This window comes from Amphichorda felina (genome assembly GCF_050947745.1).
Source record: "Amphichorda felina strain 45539 chromosome Unknown scaffold_9, whole genome shotgun sequence".
Classification (NCBI taxonomy): domain Eukaryota; kingdom Fungi; phylum Ascomycota; class Sordariomycetes; order Hypocreales; family Bionectriaceae; genus Amphichorda; species Amphichorda felina.
In genome coordinates this window covers 489,791-510,204 of record NW_028145041.1, presented here as the reverse complement: position 1 = coordinate 510,204, position 20,414 = coordinate 489,791, and the positions used below count along the sequence as shown (strand labels likewise).

General features: G+C 55.8%; 8 protein-coding genes across 8 annotated transcripts; 3 read left to right on the top strand and 5 right to left on the bottom strand.

The window, feature by feature from the left end:
• Positions 1 to 438: 438 nt before the first annotated feature.
• Positions 439 to 1,365, top strand: ACO1O0_008700 (SDR family oxidoreductase; the record flags this gene model as incomplete). Its single annotated transcript, XM_083198064.1, has 1 exon — positions 439 to 1,365. One exon carries the CDS (start codon positions 439 to 441, stop codon positions 1,363 to 1,365), a length of 927 nt encoding a protein of 308 aa, XP_083045799.1.
• Positions 1,366 to 1,736: 371 nt separating this feature from the next.
• On the top strand, positions 1,737 to 2,525 carry ACO1O0_008699 (bZIP transcription factor; the record flags this gene model as incomplete). Its single annotated transcript, XM_083198063.1, has 2 exons — positions 1,737 to 1,760; positions 1,824 to 2,525. 2 exons carry the CDS (start codon positions 1,737 to 1,739, stop codon positions 2,523 to 2,525), a joined length of 726 nt encoding a protein of 241 aa, XP_083045798.1.
• A 93-nt stretch (positions 2,526 to 2,618) lies between these two features.
• ARR3_2 (arsenic resistance protein) lies at positions 2,619 to 3,932 on the bottom strand (the record flags this gene model as incomplete). The annotated part of the gene is made up of 3 exons (XM_083198062.1): positions 2,619 to 3,365; positions 3,434 to 3,582; positions 3,635 to 3,932. 3 exons carry the CDS (start codon positions 3,930 to 3,932, stop codon positions 2,619 to 2,621), a joined length of 1,194 nt encoding a protein of 397 aa, XP_083045797.1.
• Positions 3,933 to 4,683: 751 nt separating this feature from the next.
• On the bottom strand, positions 4,684 to 6,222 carry ACO1O0_008697 (F-box protein; the record flags this gene model as incomplete). The annotated part of the gene is made up of 2 exons (XM_083198061.1): positions 4,684 to 4,748; positions 4,800 to 6,222. The coding sequence occupies 2 exons, from the start codon at positions 6,220 to 6,222 to the stop codon at positions 4,684 to 4,686; spliced, it is 1,488 nt and encodes a 495-aa protein (XP_083045796.1).
• An 866-nt stretch (positions 6,223 to 7,088) lies between these two features.
• ACO1O0_008696 (uncharacterized protein) lies at positions 7,089 to 12,242 on the bottom strand (the record flags this gene model as incomplete). The annotated part of the gene is made up of 1 exon (XM_083198060.1): positions 7,089 to 12,242. One exon carries the CDS (start codon positions 12,240 to 12,242, stop codon positions 7,089 to 7,091), a length of 5,154 nt encoding a protein of 1,717 aa, XP_083045795.1.
• Positions 12,243 to 15,160: 2,918 nt separating this feature from the next.
• Positions 15,161 to 16,561, bottom strand: ACO1O0_008695 (uncharacterized protein; the record flags this gene model as incomplete). The annotated part of the gene is made up of 1 exon (XM_083198059.1): positions 15,161 to 16,561. One exon carries the CDS (start codon positions 16,559 to 16,561, stop codon positions 15,161 to 15,163), a length of 1,401 nt encoding a protein of 466 aa, XP_083045794.1.
• Positions 16,562 to 18,229: 1,668 nt separating this feature from the next.
• ACO1O0_008694 (oligomeric golgi complex component, COG2-domain-containing protein) lies at positions 18,230 to 19,135 on the top strand (the record flags this gene model as incomplete). Its single annotated transcript, XM_083198058.1, has 1 exon — positions 18,230 to 19,135. The coding sequence occupies one exon, from the start codon at positions 18,230 to 18,232 to the stop codon at positions 19,133 to 19,135; it is 906 nt and encodes a 301-aa protein (XP_083045793.1).
• Positions 19,136 to 19,269: 134 nt separating this feature from the next.
• On the bottom strand, positions 19,270 to 20,251 carry ACO1O0_008693 (mitochondrial 54S ribosomal protein uL1m; the record flags this gene model as incomplete). Its single annotated transcript, XM_083198057.1, has 2 exons — positions 19,270 to 19,933; positions 20,013 to 20,251. 2 exons carry the CDS (start codon positions 20,249 to 20,251, stop codon positions 19,270 to 19,272), a joined length of 903 nt encoding a protein of 300 aa, XP_083045792.1.
• Between the last annotated feature and the right edge of the window lie 163 nt (positions 20,252 to 20,414).

Genomic DNA, 20,414 nt, shown 5'->3' with positions numbered 1-20,414 from the left:
GCATTTTACCACATCAAGACTAAGGGGGAGGAGTCAGCCCGGGGTGATCAAGGTTGAGAATCTGGAGAACGGTTCACCATACTGTCTTGGGGTTAGGGGTGGCGCTCTAGGCGAGGCCACACCCAGACGGCACATGCGGGGGATGAGATCTGGCCCCCGTCTATCCCGTCTCCCCCGCAAAAGCTTTCCCGGAAGTTGATCGAACGCCATGTTTTTTTTTTTTGGTTTCACATCTTCAACATGCAGTGGACCGATCTAGAGCATGACGACGAGAATCGGATATCCTGACCCGCTAATGATGATGGAGCAGGCCATAGACCTCGCGGTCACTGCCGTTCCAACGATGCCACATACTACATAGTATGTTACCCCGGGGCACCGGGAGTACAGGGACACGCTCTTCATCGCCCGTGTTCAGCGCATAATATTACTCTTACCATGAAAAAAGTCGTTGTCTTTGGCGCGTCCGGTGTCCAGGGCACGGCCCAGGTAGCCGCCCTCTCGCAAGCAGGCCACCACCCTGTCGCCGTCAGCCGCAATCCCAAGCCGTTGGAGATCGACGGGCGGCCCGTAGAGACCTTTGCAGGAGACTTTGCCGATGAGGCCGCGCTGCAGACGCTATTGGACGGGCCCGAGGTCATCTTCCTCAACTTGCCGTCGACATCTTTCCAGGCCGCGGAGCCTATCATCGCCGCAGCCACCGTCATCGGCCGCGTGGCCAGCAGCAATTCGTCGACGGTGCGGCTCGTCGTCTTCAACACAAGTATGCCCGTGCCTGAGGAGAAGCGCGGGATCAAGGCCCAGGACGACCGCGTCGACATGCGGCGAATCCTACGCGAGGCGGGGCTGCCCGTCATCTCCATCCAGCCCGTTGTTTTCCTCGACAACCTCCTCGAGGGCTGGGCATACCCGCCCATCGCTGAGCGGCAGACCATTGTCTACTGCCACAAACCCGGCTTGCAGGTGTCGTGGATCTGCCATCACGACGTGGCCCAGCTCATGGTAGCCGCCATGGACCGGCCAGACCTGGCAGGTCGCAACATTGCCGTGGGGGGGGCCGAGACTGTGCGGCTGGAGCAGCTGGCTGAGAATCTGTCGCGTGGGTGGGACAGGCCTATGGCGTATGAGAACCAGACGGTGGACGACTTCTGTGACAAGATCAGTGTGGCCATGAAGCAGCGCGCGGGAATCGACGCTGACAGGATCATCCGCCAAATGCACAAGGCCTACACCTTCTACAATGAGGCGCCCGAGGAGCCCTTCAAGATCGACATGGCGCCTGTCTTGAAAGAGCTACCGGTAACGCTGACGTCGATAGAGGAATGGGGGAGGAGGACCAGGCACAGGCTGCCACCGCCAAAATAAGCGAGTAGACGGGAGAAAAAAATAGATTCAAGTGGAAACTGTGTCTGCCGTGGTCAACTCATGTCCTCAAGATTGTTCTGTGGAAGAACATATGTTGGGCAGAAGGAACTGATATTGTATTTATTTGGGTGCCTTTATACCTAGGTGGTTCAGGGTAGCTACGTATTTCGGCTTCGGTAAGGGTAAAAGCTGGGGCCAACTCTATTGCTCAACCTCAAGTCTCAACTTTCTTCCTCGACGTTAACTATGTTCTCCACAACTCGTTGTCGTCATCACACATCTATGTTGCCGAACACGACTGAGCAGAGAAAACAACGAATTCATTCTGACTTTGGTGACCCTGGATCCGCATTCAACTCGTTGAGCTGACAATGGATGCATCGGACGGTGTCAAGGTAAGCTTCATACCTAATTCTTCATCCATAGAACGGATCGGGTCTCTTGCTGACCAGTCAAAGGACGACGGCGATGCAAGCACACGCACAGCCGCCCGCGTTCGTGACAACCAACGCCGCGCGCGCCAGCGGCACAAAGCCTACGTCGAGGACCTGCGGCGCCGCGTCCAGGAGTACGACCAGCGCGGGATCCAGGCCACCATGGAGATGCAGCAGGCAGCCCGCACCGTCGCCATCGAGAACTCTAGACTGAGGCTCCTCCTGCGTCGTCGTGGTGTTGCGGACGATGAGGTCGACGAGTTTCTCCAGTCCTTCTCGGAGGAGGATCATCCAGAGGAAGCCAGCAGGCCCAATAGAGCAAAGTCCAGACCGTCATCTGGGAAGTACCTCTCTCAGGGAGACGGCTACAACTCGTCCGACAAGCTGGCTGCGTTGGCCGACGCCAGCATGCAGCAGGACTGCTGTGGTGGCAAAACACAGTGTACTATGACCTCGGACGAACTCGGGGCTATTGGGACTTCTGCGCAAGCATTCCCAAGCCATGGCAGAAACACGCTTGACACATCATGTGGAGCAAGCCCAGTTGACGTCTCCTCGCCCACCACCATGTCCTGCACCGAGGCGGCCAAGATAGTCGCCGAGATGCAGGGATATGGCGACAGCGACATGGCCAAGGCTGCCTTGGGGTGCGGCAGCCGGCGGGAGTGCATCGTCAAGAACACATCCTTGTTCCAAATTCTCGAAGGGAGTGGCGATGGACTTTGAAGACATTGATCCTCACCGAGCTTCTAACGTTACGCTATCTCTGCAACTATGGTCTAAACACACCCTGATGATGACTGGCAGCACATCCCACCACTACTTCCACCCCCACCTGTTGCCCATCCATCGGACGAGGTACACCAGCGCAATAAGCACCGGCACCTCAATTAGGGGACCCACCGTCGCCGCCAGCGCCTCCTGGCTGGCGGGCCCGAACGTCGCCACGGCCACGGCAATGGCCAGCTCAAAGTTGTTGCTGGCGGCCGTGAAGCTCTGCGTGCACCCGAGGCGGTACCCGAAGCCGAGGCGCCGCGTCACCCACAGCGTCAGGAAGAAGATGACGATGAAGTAGACGATGAGCGGCGCGGCGACGCGCACCACCGAGACGATCTGCCGGACGACCTGCTTGCCCTGCGACGCGAAGAGGATGATGATGGTGTACAGCAGGCCGATGAGGGACCACGGTGAGGCCAGCTTGATGAACACATCCTGGTACCAGTCCGGCCCCGCGAGCTTGCGGAGGACGAGACGCGTGGCGACGGCGGCTCCCAGCGGGATGCCGAGGAAGACGCCGACGCTGGTGGCGACGACGTCATACGATAGTCCGCGAATGGCGGCATCGTCATTCCCGCTGATGATACTGATGAAGAAAATGGCGAGGGGCGCGAAGAGCACCATCTGCAGGACTGAGTTGGCCGCCACGAGAATGGCGCAGTACTCGGCGTCGCCGCCCGCGAGGCCGTTCCAGATGAGCACCATGGCGATGCAGCGGCCGAGGCCGACGAGAATGAGACCGGTGCGTAGGGCGGGCTCATCGGGGAGGAAGGCCCAGGCGAGGGCGAGCTAGTTATTGGCTGTCAGTATGGCTTTTGCTGCCGATGCTGAGGAATTGGCCTAGGGTCGTGACGTACCATGAGAAAAGGAGCTACGATCCAGTTCACAAAAATGCTGAAGGCGAGCTGCGTCCACAGGGCCTTCTGGCGAAGGATATGATGGAGCGCCTCGTAGCGCACCTTGCACAGGATGGGGTACATCATGACGAGCAACCCGACGGCTTCATCTGGTCAGATCACGGGCGTTCCACCAGGTTATGGGGCCGGAGCGATACTTACCGATGGGCACCGAGACGCCGACAAACTTGCCCTTGTCGAGGGCCTCGGTGGTGTTGGGGACAAAGTTGCCGAGGAGGATACCGATTACCATGGCGAGGAAGATCCAGACGGCCAGGAAGCGGTCGAGCCAGCCCAGTGCCTTGAAGGCCGATACCTTCTTGTCGACATCATGATCTTCGTTGGCAGCTGCGTGCTGGTCCTGCTTCTCCTGGTCGTGGTCTTTGGGCTGGTCATGGGAATGCGTCGTAGTCGGCTGTGTCTGAGGATCTGTACCCATTTGCTGGGATATATCCGCCATTGTTAACGCTGAGAGCCAAAATACAATTGATTATCTGGGACAATTCGGCAAAGTAGTATAAACTTGGGATTCTTCTGCAGAGCGAGGGAGCATGCGGAGGGACATCGCCATATAAAGACGGTCTCGAATGCCGAGACCCTTGTTATGGAACCGACCAATCAAATGCCGCCAGTGACGGAATCGACGGGGGATTTTTCTGGCGGCAGGATGATCAGGTAACCCCTACCCTGCAGTTGGGGGTATAGTGCCCATCCCCCAAATTCCAACCTTCCTAAGGGAGAGAATTCGTTTCTGGGCTACCTACGGAGTGCTCAAGTACAGATCGGTGCAAAACTCATCCGAGCTCATGACACTGGCACTCTCATGTACACACCAGCACCACTTAAGTTATAACCCCTCTATTACTATGTACTCCGTAGACGCAGAACAATACACCATCTAGGATAAGAGAGGGTTATGCATCATAGATGTGTTCCACGTTACCATCGCTGCCCTCCATATCCTGTATCCATATCTTCGCAATGAATAGGGTTGAGGTGCAAGGGATCGTCTAAAAACTCGTCTAACAAACTGTTTGTAGATTCATTCGAGGACTCGTTTAAAAGCTTGTCCCAATACACGTAAGAATCATCTGGAGAATATATGATTTAGATTAGAAAACGGACTGACCTTGAAAGGCGGCGACTCGACGACAGGAAAAAAGGAAACGAGACATACCATGATCCACATCATACTCCAGATGGAAAAGTCCTTAGCTACCATCCATATCACCAACCGAATTTTCTTCATCACTGGCGTCAGAGTCGGAGGACTCGTCTATTCAAGTTAGAAAACGACTTAGTAGATGGGAAAGGGGATAAATCATACCGTTATTGGTATCCTCATCTTGACCAGGATCCTCACGATGATTCGGGTCCGGTACTTTCGTACTCGTAAGGGTTGAAATCATTTCTTGCACAAAGTGTTTCCAGTCAGAGCCAGTGTAAGCGCTGTTGGACCCCGTGTCCTTGAATGATACTCTTCTTTTGTCGAACGGGACTCTGTCAGTGCCTTTCTCGTGGACTTTTTCTTCTATATTTCCCGCCTGAAAATGACGTAGGTCAAGTTCTGGGATTTCGACGAGGTGAGAGAGGAAACGCTTATAGATATTCCCATCATGGCCATCCAGATGGAGCGGGCGGCTCCATACAAGGCAAACCCTCCATAACTCGAGGCTCTTGAGCGAGGGGGCAAACTTCTTGATAATATCAAGCAAAACCGTGTCCTGTGTGCTCATGTGACCAATGCTCAACTCTTCTAACCTGGGCAAGGCTACAGGAGCTGGCCAGTCCTGATCGTGTGGTGTCTTCGGATCTAGAGGTGCGGGCTGAGCCAGCCACATGAGGAAGGATTCAAGCCCGCCATTGAACTTTCCTACTTCATTGATTCGAAGGTTCTTGAGATCATGCGTGTGTCCAAGAAACCGGGCAAGGCTCTTACTTTGCATATGGTTTTGTATGGATGCCGGGTCAAAAGATTCCCCGTCTGTCCAGCCAAAATTGATGCTGAGGTGTAACTTTTCTAAGCGGTTGAGCATGGACACGACTGATGGCCGGAGAGAAGGATTCAGGGAGAAAGCAAAATCGGCTAGGTTGCTTCCAAATCTTGTCATGATCTCAATTCCTGTAGGCCGCGCCTCTGAGGCCCCGAGAGCGTCGAGGAGCGACATGAATACCCGGGCAGGGAAATGATGAAGGGGGGTTGTTGAAAAGAGTTGCTGGTTCATTTGCAGAGTAAAGCCGAGCTCTCTTCTGGCTGTGGAGGAACCGTAACTCCTCCACTGTGCGGCCGGACCATCTCTTGACCTTCTAGTCGAGTTGAAGTCTCGAATGACGACGTCCTCGAGATTGGTCAAGTTGCGGAGGGCCTCGGCTAGCATGTCCCGGTGGAGGCTGGTATTAAGGAACTCGCACTCAGAGGAATAAGCCTCAGCAGTCAGGATAGTGGGTTGGCCATAGCCTGGATATCCAGCCATCATGTCGGTTCCAAACTGCAGGCGGCGTATATGGCCCCCCATCCTGCTCTTGGAGATATTGATGAGGGCCTGGACGCTGAATTGGCTGAGCATGAACTGCTTACGGGAGAAGAATTCCTCGGCAAAGGAGTGGTAGAGCATCTTCTCGATGGCACGGCAAGTAAGGCGCATGCTTCCCAGGTCTGGAGTAGGCAGCCAGTAGGTGATGCGAAGCAAGAGCTCGAGGGGAATGTGTTTGATGGGGCATGATGGAAGGGTCTCGTCCGGAACCGCCATGGTGATGGATGAAGGAGTGGCTGGACTGGATACCAAGGGAAATGAGGAGAAATATGAAGGAGAGGGAGGAGATTGTGGAACTTAACGGAAATAAAAAAAGAATGACTTTCTAACTCGCTTGCTTCTTTTATGGTGGAGGTGAGAGGTGAGAGGTGGGAAGTGAAGTATCGTGTGTTGTTGTGAGGTGAATGGATGGCGAGAGGAGAGTGGGACGTGGCGCCGGCGCAGCAGGCAGCACTTGCTGCAATTCCCACTTTCCCACTTTCCCATGCTGTGACACAGGACTGCAAGTCAGGCAGCACCCAGCCCAGGATAAGAACGGTAGGGCGTCACTTTCCCATTCACGCTCCATTCTTCCGTATCTTACTTAAATAGGACCCCCTACTATACAAATGAATACCTACTAGTAGGTAGGTACTGTCCATAGACATACCGTGAAATGGCGATAATGTGCTAGGCACCAGCTCCAATCACCGACGGCGCAACAGTGCCCAGTCAGTTGGCGCATTTCTGCCCAGGACGATGAGCTGAGGCCATATTTCCACCACCAAAAACCATCACTAACATATATTTGTGTCTAGGCCATTGCAAGACAAAGGCAGGCTATTCCATGGTATTCTTCGCGCCCCAGTGCCCCTGGGCCCCATGTCTATCAAACCAATACATAGTAGAATGCGCAATGTGCCCGTGTATCCCGAATCCCAAAAATAAAGCCAACAAATGATGAACCGGAAGATACCCTTGTCCGCCATCTATGCGTAAACATATGTATCCGCAGAATTTCATACTCCGTGATAGGGTATCATAAGAGGAAGATCCTCGCTCGCAAATGCATAAACAGATTGTGACGCGCTTCGTAAATACCTTCATGCAAGACCCATAAACTCGTTCTGCCGCAGGAAATTCGCCGCCACCACATCGCCGCCTCGCTCGGCCGCCTCCATCCAGTGCACGGCAAGACACATCAATCCAGGGTCACTCCTGATATCTCCCTCGTTGCCCCCGCTCTCACCAACGCTGCCTCCAACACCAACACCACTCCCTCTCCCGCCCAACCCCGAACCGCCTAGGACACTAGGGCCCGGGCCACCTGTGTTGGCTCTGCTTCGCTCGTTGCGACCGTACTTCTCCATCACTGCCTGCTTGAACACCTCGCGCGGCTTCGACAATGGTAGGGTTGTGCGTTCGACAAACTCTGGGTTCGAGAGGTAAAAGAGACCAAGCTCGCGCTGGGCAGCAGGGTGTCCCTCCTTCGCCGTGATTGCCCACATCCTGCCGGCCTCCTCAAGTGTGTAGGATATTGGTGCAGGTAGCAGAGTGCCTGTCACAGACTGCGGCTGATCAGGTGGTACGGCTGTCTCGTTCGAGGCGTTGCGGGCATTTGTGTGGGCGCTAACAATATCGTCGGCTAACAACATCATCGTTTGGCAAACCTCGTACTTGAGCTTCAGTGCTGCTAGACCCGTATTCCAGAAAGCTTTGCCCCGCTCTGACTGATCGAGAATCGAGGGAGATACGAAGGACGCGATGAGCTGCAAGTCTCGGAAAAGAGACTTTGGGCGGATCGAGGCATCGCGGAACAATGTCTGCAACTCGCTCGTGATGGCGTCTGAGATTCCGGGGCCGGAGGAGATTATCGATCTTGTCTCAGCCCCTTGGCGACTCTGTCCCCCGAAACCATGGGAAGCGGAAGACTGCAAAGCTAGACTCCGACGCTCCCGCACATTGTCGATGGTGCCCTCTAGCAAGGTTGAACGGTGATGATCACCCCCATGATCCTCCGTGACACTCGACCCAGCATCTGAGCGGTTCCACCTGGACTTCTTAGATCCGTTAGATGAAAGCGACGCGATAATCAAGTTCTCCAGTTCGTTTAGCGCATGCAGCTTTGCATGAGGGTTGGGGTGGACGCAAAACATGTTGAGCAGACGCTGGTAGGCTTTCTTGAAGGGAAATCCAGAGGGGTCATCCTTGGCCGGGCGACTGCGCCCGCTCGAGTCGGTAGTAGCGTGGGTAGCCTCGCTACCATCAGGTGTATCTGGGCGTCGTTCGAATTCACTGTCTCCTGCGCCTCGCAGATCTCTGAAACTCTTCTTCTTCTCAATCACTCTGGGCCGTGTCGAGCTTCGGCTGTTTTTCTCCTTCTCCTTCTTATCCAGCCGTCGCCTGGTGCGCCGGTCCAGAGGGTCCTTTCGCTCCTCTCGGTCAAGACATTGCTGACCGATTTTCTCAAACCACCTGTCGGTTTCTGAGCCCCCAGCCAACACCTGGCTTCCAAGATCAGACAGCAAGAGGCTCGTGAGTGACTGCTTGAGCTCGTTGAGAAATCTCGTCTTCTCGTCCTCGGCACGAGGCTGATAGATGGTCTCATTGGACGAAGCCGAAGTTCCGGGTCGTCCCATGGAGATGCTCGAGGTTGATGCGAGCGTGGCATGATGAGGAGGCCCAGAGAAGGTCGTTGACAAGTTTGTCAAGCTTGTGGTGGGCGAGTATCCCCGAGAGTTGCCTGAGCTAGCGGACATGGGCTGGAACGGAGTCCAGAAAGTACCGGCCGAATCGTTCCCATGAACGGGCGACCCGCCAAAATACTCATGCCCGTCTAGAATATCCGACAAGGGTGCACTAGGTCTCGGCATCCCGTGTCTCATTGCTGCGTCGAGGGACTGCTGGCTCGTGTTGTGCATGGACAAGTTCCGTAGGTCGCGGTTGAGTGACCCTGCCCGACCCGACGAGGAAGGAAACCTTCGTTCGCTGTCGCTGACGATGCTCGCTGCATCATCTCCAACCCATGAGGATTGTTCCCGCTCGCGAGCCCTCAGTTGGTCGTAGACAATCTTGTCCCGTTTGTAGAGTTCGCTCGACCACAAAACTGGGGCTTCGCGGACCGTCTCCCCGACTAACTTCGAGATGCATCGATCTACCTCGCAGGAGAATCGATGCATTCGTTCCTCTCCCTGGCAAAAGTTCTCGATCCCATACTGCTTTAGCCAAGCTGAAGTCATCTCGGCCTGGTCGTCGCTCAGCTTGTTAGGTCCGCCTTGATCTTCCGAAGCGGCCAGCAGGTCCATGATCTGCGACTCAGTGCGGTAGAGATAGGAGGAGCTTGATCCTCGGGGAATATTGGCACGAGACCGCTGGAAAGAATTCCACCGTCGAGACATTCCCATGGTGCGAAGAGCTTGGCAGATATCACGGCTGTGCGCATACTCCTTGGAATTTCGCACATCCGTAACATACCACATTTTGTCACGAATAGCTCTCACGCGCCTCATCATGCTGTCAATAAGGCCCTCATGCCTCTCCTGACTCTGCTTGAGCCATATGAGCCACGCATCATATTCTTCAATCGCAGCAGCTGATCGTCGGATCGAGTCCTTGGGTCCACGGGAGAAGATGTTGACCAAGGCGGCAAATCCATTGTGGCGGAGAGACGATGATTCCAAGGCGTTGAGTTGCTTCAATGTCTTCCAGTACATATGCGATGAGACAAAGTCTGCTTGGGCCTTGGACTGGGATGAGGCCGACTTCAGCATAGTGATGAGGACTGCTTCAGGCTTTTCTTCATTAGCACTCGTCCGGGATCCATGTGAGCCCCCTTTGGAGGTTGTTTCGGGCGACGGATCGACGGCATCCACGATGACTTTCTTCCTATACGGGTTACGGCTCAACATGGTTTTCTCGGGAGTGATAATTGTGGTTTTGGACTTGTACCTCTTCAGCCCCGAAGCCCGGTTGCTGAGCTGCGTTCCCCCTTCAGGCCCTAAGTTTCTAGGAATCTCATAGTCTTCCACGAGTTTGAGGATAGAATCGCGAAGCTGATGGTAGTCTTTATCCAATTGAGGGCCCTGAGGGGGGTCGTCCTCGTCCGTGTCAGTAGTGGACGAGTTGTCCTCGTCATCAACATCATCATCCGGGTCATATGTCATCTGCGCCGACAAGCCTTTTCCGTCGGATGATATGAATAGCACGGTCCAACGTTCCGCACAGGGATGGCAGGATCCCTTGACGGCCTCGGGACCAAGGGCCTGTGTCATTTCATGGAGCGCAAGTCGGAGCTTGTAACCATCTTCCTCATATTTGCCTTGGTGCTGGTGGGCTTCGGGGTCTAATGCTGGGGGCGAGTAACGCTGGGGGGTGGAGGCAGCGAGCTCGTCAGGCGGAACCTCGGCTGGAGTGGTCGTATCGCTTAGCGCCGAAGACACACTTGTACTAATGATGGATGCAGTCTCAAAGTTGTTCCTGGAGCCTGTCATTGGGATGGGCTGGGATATAGTTGACATGCCAGAGATGGAAGCTGGACCGGACCTGATGTTGTTCGAAGCCGCGGACAACGGTCTCCTCTCAGGGTACAAGGCGCTGACCAAGGAAACCAGGTCTGCCGGGCCTAGGACTAGGTACGGGTGCACCTCTGCAGTCTCTCTGAGGGATGTGATCGATCTCGCTGGCAGAAGCTTGGCGGCCGGGACCTTGGATCGAGAGCCTTGGAATCTGGCCAGAATGCTCTCCACGTGGCCTTTAATTTTGGGAGGAACCTCCACGGGAACACAGGTTGCCGATGGCTTACCGTTCCACATGCTCGAAACGTATTCGTGAGCCTTCATTGCCACCTTTTTCAAGATCTTTTCTCGGGCATAGGGGGTAATATGATAGTCGACCAGCATGCCGTAGGATTCGGGGTGGATAATGACGCCGAGGAGAAACACAAAAAAGAGGCATCTCCAAACAAGCCAGCGGGAGGTATTCTCAACGTACTTGTTATCCAGCTTTTTTAGGATCGCGTTTCCAAGCTCCAGGAGACCTTCCGGAATACCCGTTGCGTCGTCATCATCCACCAGTTCAAATAATTCGTTGACCGCCTTGTCGTAAAACTCCTTCGCTGCGACTTCGTCCGAATGGTTCCAGTCGGAAAGGTTAAACCGCGTGCCATGCTGATCCTCGGCTCGTTCCAGGAGAAATGCGCCATCCTTGAGGATCTTCATCAGATACCATTCCATGTTGGATTTGCCTGACCAGTCTCGCATGGCTGTCCAAATATTCAGCACAGAGATAAGGAACTGCTCCCCATTAGACTTGGGTTCCGAAATCAGCCGGGCGAGAGCAGTCGCCCAAATTTCCGTCCGCCGCTGATCCTCGGAGCTGTCAGGTCCGGCCGAGTTGGCGAAGCAGGTATGGATAAGGATGGACAGGGGATCATGACGCTGGAAGGACATGAGGCGTTCAATATCGACATTGGCGCTATGCCGCGCAGACGCGCTTGCGTGCGACCGAGCGGCCGAGCGGCCATGGAAGGGAAGAACGGACTCCACGGGCTCCAAACCTTTATGAAAACTGAGAAAAGCGCCCAACTCCGAACTAGTCAGGGCGCATATCCTGGTTGCTAGATAGTCTGGGTTTGTCCTGAGTTGAGTGAGAAAATCAAGAAACGTCTCCCTTGCAGAGGCTGAGATATCCTGGAAGAAGGGTGTCATAGGTCTCAAGTTTCCAGGGCCAGCTGTCGAGTTAGTTGGTGTATCCAGGCTCTCCGAAGATCCAAGGGCAGCTGACGAAAGAGAATCCAGGTCTTGTTCCAACAAGGCATATCGCCGGAGCTCGTCGCAGCTCTTCCGAACGTTATTGATGGCATTGTAAAGGGCGGCAAAATTTTCCTTTTCATCCCGACGGAAGCTGTCCACGAGATTACGATGGGCGATCTCGCCGCAGCGAGTCAGACGAGCACTTAAGGAGGTGGAAACTAGGCTCCTCTGGAGGCGGGTACGTGTGTTGGCGCGCTTGCGCTCCTGGTACTTGGACAGCCGCACAAGGTGGGCGAGCTCCTCCAACGTGGTATTGTCAACTTCGCGGGCCAGGTGATGGTTGGTGTACAAGGAGACGTCCTCCAACAGAGGCTTGGGAAACGCAGAGGGTGCCTTATCCGTCGACGTGGGTGGGGGTGTCACAGGCCGATCCAACGATCCATGGCGCGAGTGGCCAGACTTTGGAGTAGAGGGCTGCGCCACGATGGGCTTCCGAGAAGTGTTCATGGTGGACGTATGCTGGTGTTGGCTCCTCCTGGTAGCATCCTCGCTTCGGCGCAGAGATATTGTCGGCGCCTGACTGTCGTCGCGGGTCGGGCTGCGAGATCGGTAGCGTCGCGGGCGCGCCACATCAACATGGCTTTCCGGGGACGGGGTAGGGGATCTCTCGGTATGGGGGACGGTGGGTGACACAGCTATAGCAGTAGATACAACCCGTCAGCATATGCACAGGATCAAGTGGTTGCAAGATACAGGAACCCCTCCCCAGCCTAGAAGATCACGGCGCAACGTACGTGGGGAGGAATGAACGCGAACCGGCGAAGAGAGAGAGCGCTGCATGGAAATCATAATGTACCCATCGAAGTCGTCGACGTCGTGTCACGGTCAGGCGGCCCCAAACGCAGGTTCGCGATGGAGGCTACCAACCAAGCTGGACGGACGGTGTCCGAGTCGTTTGTAAACTCGTCGGTCGCCGGGGAACGAGGCTCGTACGTATGACAGAGCAACGAGGGTATATAAGCTGGAGTGATGGGATGAAGATAGAAATAGAGAGGAGGTAGGAAGAGTAGGAGAGTAGGAGAGTAGGACTCTGGCACGAGGCCAGTTCCGGCAGAGAGAGGTGCAGATCCGGAGGGGACCTGGAGCAGCAGGCCTCGATCAGGTGGTTCGTACTGTCGCAACGAGGCTTGGGGGAAGCAACAGGAAGAAAAAAACGAGGGCCGAGAAAGAGAAAACGGGGACTCGAGCAGCTATCAAAGAAAGCGGCCCAGGACAGGTGCATGAACGTGGTCCAGGATGAGTGGGCGCTCGACAAGTGCTGATGCCCGCGCTGGCTGGGCCTGGCGTTGGCGCCGGTGGTGGACAACTGGGGGACAACTGCTGGGCTGGGCTGGTCCTTCCCGCCCAGCGTTGATACCTGCCCGCCCAGATACTCACAGGCGGCGTGGCGGCGTGGGGTACGACAACCTGGGAGCACTCCACCTGCTGGAAGGTCCGAGCGAGCTGCAGCCTGCTCCTGCTGCAGACTGCAGACGGGAAGACGGAGGGCGACGACGGGCGGCTGGGAGAGCCATGCGCTAGGCCTCATCGGGCGCAACGGCATCAGGGTCGGGTGCCAGCTGGCGGCCACTGGCACCGCCGAGAGAAGGCCTCTTCCCTCTCCTCCAGACCTCCACGTCTGCGAGATGCCAGATGCCAGATGCGAGATGCGTTGGCCAGACTAAACTACAGACCCCCTTACCGCTTACCGCTTACCGACCCCATTCTAGCTGATGCTTGACGCACGGTGCCTCCGTGTTGCCTCCATGCTGGACATAGGTACAGGCATTCTCCACGGACGATCCAGGAACCGCACAAACTGCCAGCGTTTCCGGCAATAGTTTGTTTGTCGGGTGCCAAAACGGGAGGCTGGGCAGACCAAAGAGCTGTCGTGTCATGGCCAAAAGGAGAGGAGGCTGGGCCAGCCTGTGCGCCCTGGGGGATACCGACATCTCGTCGACGGCACGGCTCTGCTTCTGGTACCACGTAGCTCTGATACGGATATTTATTAAGTGGTTACGGTGCTCTGTCACTGCCCGCCCGATGAGTAGCTAAGTATCGGTACCAAGCCTGCACCGAGTCATCTGCGTCTGCTGTTGAGGCCGCTATGGTTGGCCAGCGTCGCTTCTTTTTCTACATAGTAGGTATGAGCCTTTACTTGTCTTCGAGCCACCTATCCCTGGCTCCTGGCCTCCTGTACGGCTTCCTATACGGATACGAATTCTATCGTAGCCAAACGGCTCTTGAATGTTGGTTTGTTCTTTGGGGTTCGTGCCCCGCTATACCTACGGCCCACAGTGATGTCTTGCTTCAACCATCCTTCTTGTTGGATCTCCCGCCTCGTGGCCCGACTTTCCAGACCGACCTCGTTACATTTCCAACAATAATAGCCACAATGGTGGGATGAGTTGGCATTGCAGGGACTCTGCATACTACTATTCCACCGCAACTGCTTTTCTATCCATCCACCAAGGCCCAGTGCCGGATCACCATGCACCTGCTCCCCCTCCTCACCGCCGCCCCAGCCAATCCACGTCCAACACGCCATGCATGCCAGCTCATGCTCCAGACTCGACCAGACGACCACCCATGCCAGCCCGCCTTTTTGACCATCTCTCGGTGGCGACTCTCAGTGATAGGTTCCCGATGGCTCTGCCCGCTCTGCGACGAGCAAGCGCACGCCGGTTTCCCATGTGCTTCTTGCGCGCCAACAGCCCATCCAGACAACGAGGGTTTCCGGCGTTTCCCCCCCATTTTGAGCCGCCCGCAGGTGGCGAGGCCGCAGTATGCACGTCAGTCCTCGTACTTTTCCCAAGGCGAATTGTTCACTTCTCGCTCGCATGGTCTCTAACGCGGGTGAGAAAACTATAGATTGCAACTAGTACGCCTTTGTGGAGCCGATACGTCGGACATAAGAAGCGACCGACTATTATGGTATCCGTAGTACGTACTTGTATCGAGAATTGCTTTGGATAAACTCCATCGTTCTGGCCCCTTTGGCCGACGTGGTTCAAGTGGGAGCACAGCACGTATGTTCCTATGGTACGTAGCTACTCGTACTCGTTGTTTTGGACAGCGCGGGCAACAAAATAGTCGGACAGCATAAGATGGCGATTGCGAGGTGAGAGTTGACGACGAACAGTTATCCAGAGGTGAAGCCGCAATGAGATTCAGATATCAGACGAATGCTGTCAACTCTGCAAGGCAAGGCCTAGACTCTATCGCTGAAGCAAACGTGGTGAAACATGCAATCGGCATAAGACTACACGTAGCGGAGAGCGTGCGGAATGATGACTGAGAGGTTTCGTTTCTTTTGGCACATATCGTTCGTACAAGGCTAATAGGACAGAGAGCACACCGTAATTCCACCAATCTAGGCTAATCAATCAACCTCCAAACCGCACGTCAAAGTCCTTGAGGACGCTCATAATGCTCGCCGCCTCAACCTCCATGGGCATCATCCGGGTCGGCGCCGAAGACTCGTGAACCGGCGTGGCACGCAGCTTAGGCAACCATGATCCAATGTCATCGGATGCCCTGTCAAAATTCCGATGGCTCGAGAGTGTCTGATAGGCCTCGGCGCAGGTCAACCCCAAGCTGGGGAGACTGGGCAGTGTGATCCTCTCTGGCTTCGGCTTCGACTTGCAGCACCCTCCGCTGGCTCCCTTCCCTCCGCAGCAGCCGCCGCCCTCACCGCGCTCGAGCTTAGCGGCCATGAGGCGGCAGAAGAGTCCCGACTTGGGGTCAGCTTGGCACTGGGCGCAGGATCCGGGACCGTTAGGGCCGCATCCCCGAGAAGTATTCTGTGAAGGACCTCGCCGGGATGGACGGGTCCGCCGAGGCAGTTTGACAGCGCCATCGGCCGTCATCTCCATGGCCATTTGGAAGCTGATGCTAGAATCCGGCTCGGAAGGAGGTGGGGTCTGAGTTTGGTGAGTGATCGGTGGCAGGGTGTCTGCCGTGGGAGTCATGGCCGGCGTCGCCATGGCTGTGTCTGCGCAGACACAGTAGGTGCCGTCCTTGCAGAAACCGCAGCCGTCCTTGAAGGCCATGCTGTCGTCACCCGAAGGGGGCTGTTGGTCGTGATCGGAGTGTGTCATATCCGAAACAAGACTTGGACGTTGTCTCTTATCATACGGGACGGGAGCTGATGGCGATGCAGGGCGTTTCAAATCACTGCTCTGGCCAAATGCGCTGGCAACGGTGGCCATGGCATCCTCGGCACAGGCACACGCGTTAGGCGAGCAGTTTCCGCAAGTTAAAGGAGGGCTTCCTGCATCGGCAACCTCCAGAGATGGGAGAATCAGAGGCAGACTATCCTGGCGCACACCATGCTGGCTATTCATGCTTCGTCTTTGGTGGCCAGCAATGCTTGGTAAGGTGTTTGGTGGAGTGCCCGTATCGCCATGTCGAGGGTAGCCTTCGTGCTGCCGTCGTCGCAAGCCTTCAGCTTCCTTCTCTGCGCGGACCCTCTCCTTGCGCTCACGTTCAAGCATACCTTCTAGTAGAAGGCAGCGAGAACGGAAGGACTGTACTTCCATCTCTAGGCCGCGGATCTTCTCCTTTAGCTCCCCCTCCGTTGTGTCATGCTCCTCCTTCTGCTGGAGCAGCTGCTCCTCGAGCTCGCCGACGCGAGCCGCACGGCGCTCACGGAAAGCCCTTTGGGCAGCGCGGTTCTGTGCCTTGCGCTTAGTGGGCGGAGTGTCGGTCGCGGGCTTCCGACCTGGCTTGGGACGAGGCGGGATGATCCATTCTCTCGATGTCATGGATACCCTAGGAGTCGCCATGTCCGGCGTTGGATGAGGGCTGAGAATGGCTGACATGATCACAGCATCTATGGGTAATAGGGTTAGATGCTGTAGTGGGGGGCAGCGGGCCCGTTATCTAGTGTGCCTGCGTGTCGATTGTGGAGGACTCCGATGACGAGGCAGCCGGTGATGCTTTCGGGATTGCTTCGAAGTGCGGGGCACTGGGCAATGTGAGGGCTTGCGGTTGAGGGTTGCAAAGAGATTGATGACGGTGAAAGCGAGGGGTAAGGTGGGTGGGCTAGTCGAGATAAATGCCTCCGAGCTCCTGATGAGGAGGTGAAGAGGTGGAAGAAACTGCTGGGGCGGGAGCCACCATTGTGGGGGATTCGTAGCGGTGGTCCGTGGTGGGCGCCGCCGTGGTCGGAGGAAAATCCAGGCCCGCTAGCGGCTAGTCTGTATCTGGCGGTACCCTCACCTCGGTGCTCCGAGAGTCGAACGCGCAACACCACATGAAATGTATTCATTTAGCACAAGAAGTACGCATATACTCACGAAGAGCCTATAGGCTCAGCTAGTTTAAGGGGTGTATTTCATTTAATGTCTGTGTTGTGTGGTGGCTTGAGCAGGTTTACCAGTGAATACGATCAATACCCTTGGTGAACTATCGGGAGATATCTGGCCTGGTGTCAACGTGACGATGACCAAACTCAGCGCTATTGAAAAACGTCCTATTAGTCGACTACCCAGATCCGAGACTGTGCGGTCTTCAAAAGCTGGGAAGAACTCTGCAATTCGGATGCGTCTTTTTCTCATTCGCGTGGGTGTTCCGAGCACAACCGAAATGACCTCTACGCCATGGCTGAAAATCAGTGATTGATAGGCGGAGGAAGAACGAGGTGGGTCTGATCAGATTGATAAGATCCGATTGATAAAATCTCAACATGTCGCCCAATGGGACCCTGCAGGTTAACTGGTTAAGACCCCAAGACATGCGCTCATAGCCTCATGCAGCCCCTCTTCAGGGCCGAGACCTGTTTGCGCCTCCATCCTATCCACTTGAACCGACCTTCCCTGCCACAGGCTCTCGATGAGATCAATGCACGAATGAGGGTACCTACGGCGTTTTGAGCTGTCCAATCGAATACTGTAGCGATGAGAAATCTTCCACCATGAGTTTCATCACTGATGTTCACCGCAAAGATTTCACGGGAGGTGACGAACCGACACTCACGTCACCATGGTTTCTTTCCCCGCTCTAGGGCTTGGAATGGAGACACTAAGTCAGCTCACCTGTGGTCAGACCAAGGTGGACAGTCAATCATGCGACTCCGTTCGGCACCTGAGTGTGCCGTCTCGGTCGATCAACCTGGCTGGCCCAGCGGTGACACCTCCGGTATCGCATGGAAGCAGTTGCGTTAGGTAACCGAACCTGGTAGGGTTGGGTCTGCTTTCGCGTCAGCAATGCCAGATTTATTAACGGAAAAGACCAACTTGACTTCTAGATGTAACACAGCGCCCAAGTGTTGAGGCATGGAAGTGGTATTGCGAGTAGGGGGGTTATTTAGTAATGCGAGCGCGGACACCACAGAGTCCACATTGGGCCACGATGCACGCAGCTTCACCAGACCACGTCTCCTCCCGCAGCCTTCACGTGTGAGACCCTGGACTCATAATTAAAGCGCGTCTGGGAGCCATAACGCCGCCATTATGGCCGCGCCAACGCCCTCATCGCGGTCCGCCTCTGCTGTCTTCAACCTCCCCTCCTCCACAAACACGTCCTCCGACTCCTCGGACGCCGGTGAAGACGACACGCCCCTGCCGTTCCCCACTGCCCTCCCGCGATCCGACTTCCTCAAACCCGACTTCGAACCCGCCGCCTACCTGTCCGCCCTCCCTCACCGCCATCAGACCCTCGAGGACCTCCGCTCCGACCTGCGCGAGCGGAGCGCCGCCATCAGCGCCGAGCTGCTGGAGCTAGTCAACTCCAACTACACGGCTTTCTTGTCCCTTGGAAACGAATTGCGGGGAGGTGACGATAAGGTCGAGGATGTCCGTGTCGCCATGCTGGGATTTCGCCGCGGGGTGGAAGATGTCAAGGCCAAGGTGACGCAGCGGAGGGAGGAGGCATCCACGCTCAACGACGACCTGAGAGATGTGCGGTCCAGTATTGAGCAGGGGCGCAAGATGCTGGAGCTTTCTGATCGACTGTCAGCGCTGGAAGAGAGGCTAGCGCTGGACAGCCTTCCGACAGCCAATGGCGGGCAACCATCCGGTGCCGACGATAGCAGCGAGGATGAGGAGGGTGAGGAGGACGAAGAGGACAAGGTGGATGGCCTGGTTGCCAGTTCTCCAGCGAAGCTGTCCGCATCCGCAAACGAGTGTCGCCATATCACCGCCCTAATAACCACCATGGACCAGGACCATGCTTTTGTGATCAAGCAGGAGGAGCGCCTCACTCGGTGCCGCAATACGCTGCTGCTCGATCTGGGTAACGCTTTGAGAGAAGCAAGGTCGGCTGGCACTAAGGGACAGGACAGGGTGATGAAATACCTGGCCATATACCGCTTGATAGATGCGCAAGACGAGGCTGTCAAGGTGCTGCAAAAAAGGTGACGGCAATACGATTAATGAGCTCGAAACGTGTACAATTAGATACCCATATCCAAGAGATGAAATTGAACATGGTTGATGCTTTTGATATTGGGACATATGATACAGTGATATAAGCCATTCTAGGAGGCTGTTCTTTACATGACACCAGCGAGTTCCGCTGGCTGGACCTTATCCTCAAGGTCTCTGAATTTTCCATTCAAGCTCAGCGCAGGTCCATGCGTCGTGCTGATGATGATCTCGTGCAGCTCCTTAGGAACGTCTTCCGAGAGCTCGGCGCACTGGGCCTTGAGCTTCCCAACCATGGCCTCGATGTTGGCCTTGATCTGATCGGGCGTGTGGCCCAGCTGGCCAATGGCAAGACGCACAACACCCATCTTCTCACGGTAGTCAGCCGAGCCCGCCGAGTCACGGATCGCCCTGACCACGTCCTTAGTGATGGTCCGCATCCTCTGGCTGGGCATCAGGCCCTTGGGTCCAAGGATCTTGCCTAGGCCGGCCTTGTTGAGGGCCTTCTCGCTCGACTCGTGGCAGAGCAGGCGGTCAAACTCAATGTTTCCCTGGCGAATGGCCTCGAAGAGAGACTCCTCACCGACGGCCTTGGCACCCGCGGCCGCGGCGGCGTTGGCAATGTCGCTGCCCTCGGGGCAGATGACGGCGATCTGCCACTCACTCTGCACGGGGTTAGGGAGTCGGATGCTGTTCTTGATGACAGGGCCGTTGCGGTGCGTCTTGAGGTGGATGTGCAGTTCGTACTTGACCGCAGCGGGGGGCTGGCCAACTTCGTAGGCGCGCAGGACTCTGTTTGCACCTTGTGTCAGTCTTCTTCTAGATTCTGGGGCTTGTCTTGTGCAGCGATGCGCCAGGGGGTGAAGCATACCGCAAAGCTTCACACAGGGAGAACTGAGGGAAGTCGGTCTTCTCGAGGCGGTGGCGCTTAAAATCCTTCGGGAGGGGCTTCTTCTTCTTCTGCTTTCCCTTGATGCGCACGACGGAGGCCTGTCGAGTCTGCACCAGGGACGGCGCGAGGAACCGTGGTATCGTCGGAACCGCTGGCCTCGTGGCCTGTGTAAGAGACAGCCTGGCCATGGAGGCCAAGCATCGGTCGATTGGCGCCATCGTGGGTGCCAGTGGTTCTGAAGCTTGGGTTTCGCTTCCAGAAGCTGGTAGTTCAGACGCGCAAAATGGCACAGGCAGGGAACAATGGTGGTGCCTTGAATGTTAGGCGTGAGCTAAATTTCCAATCGATAAGATACTGCCGATGGGTCAATCCACACCACCC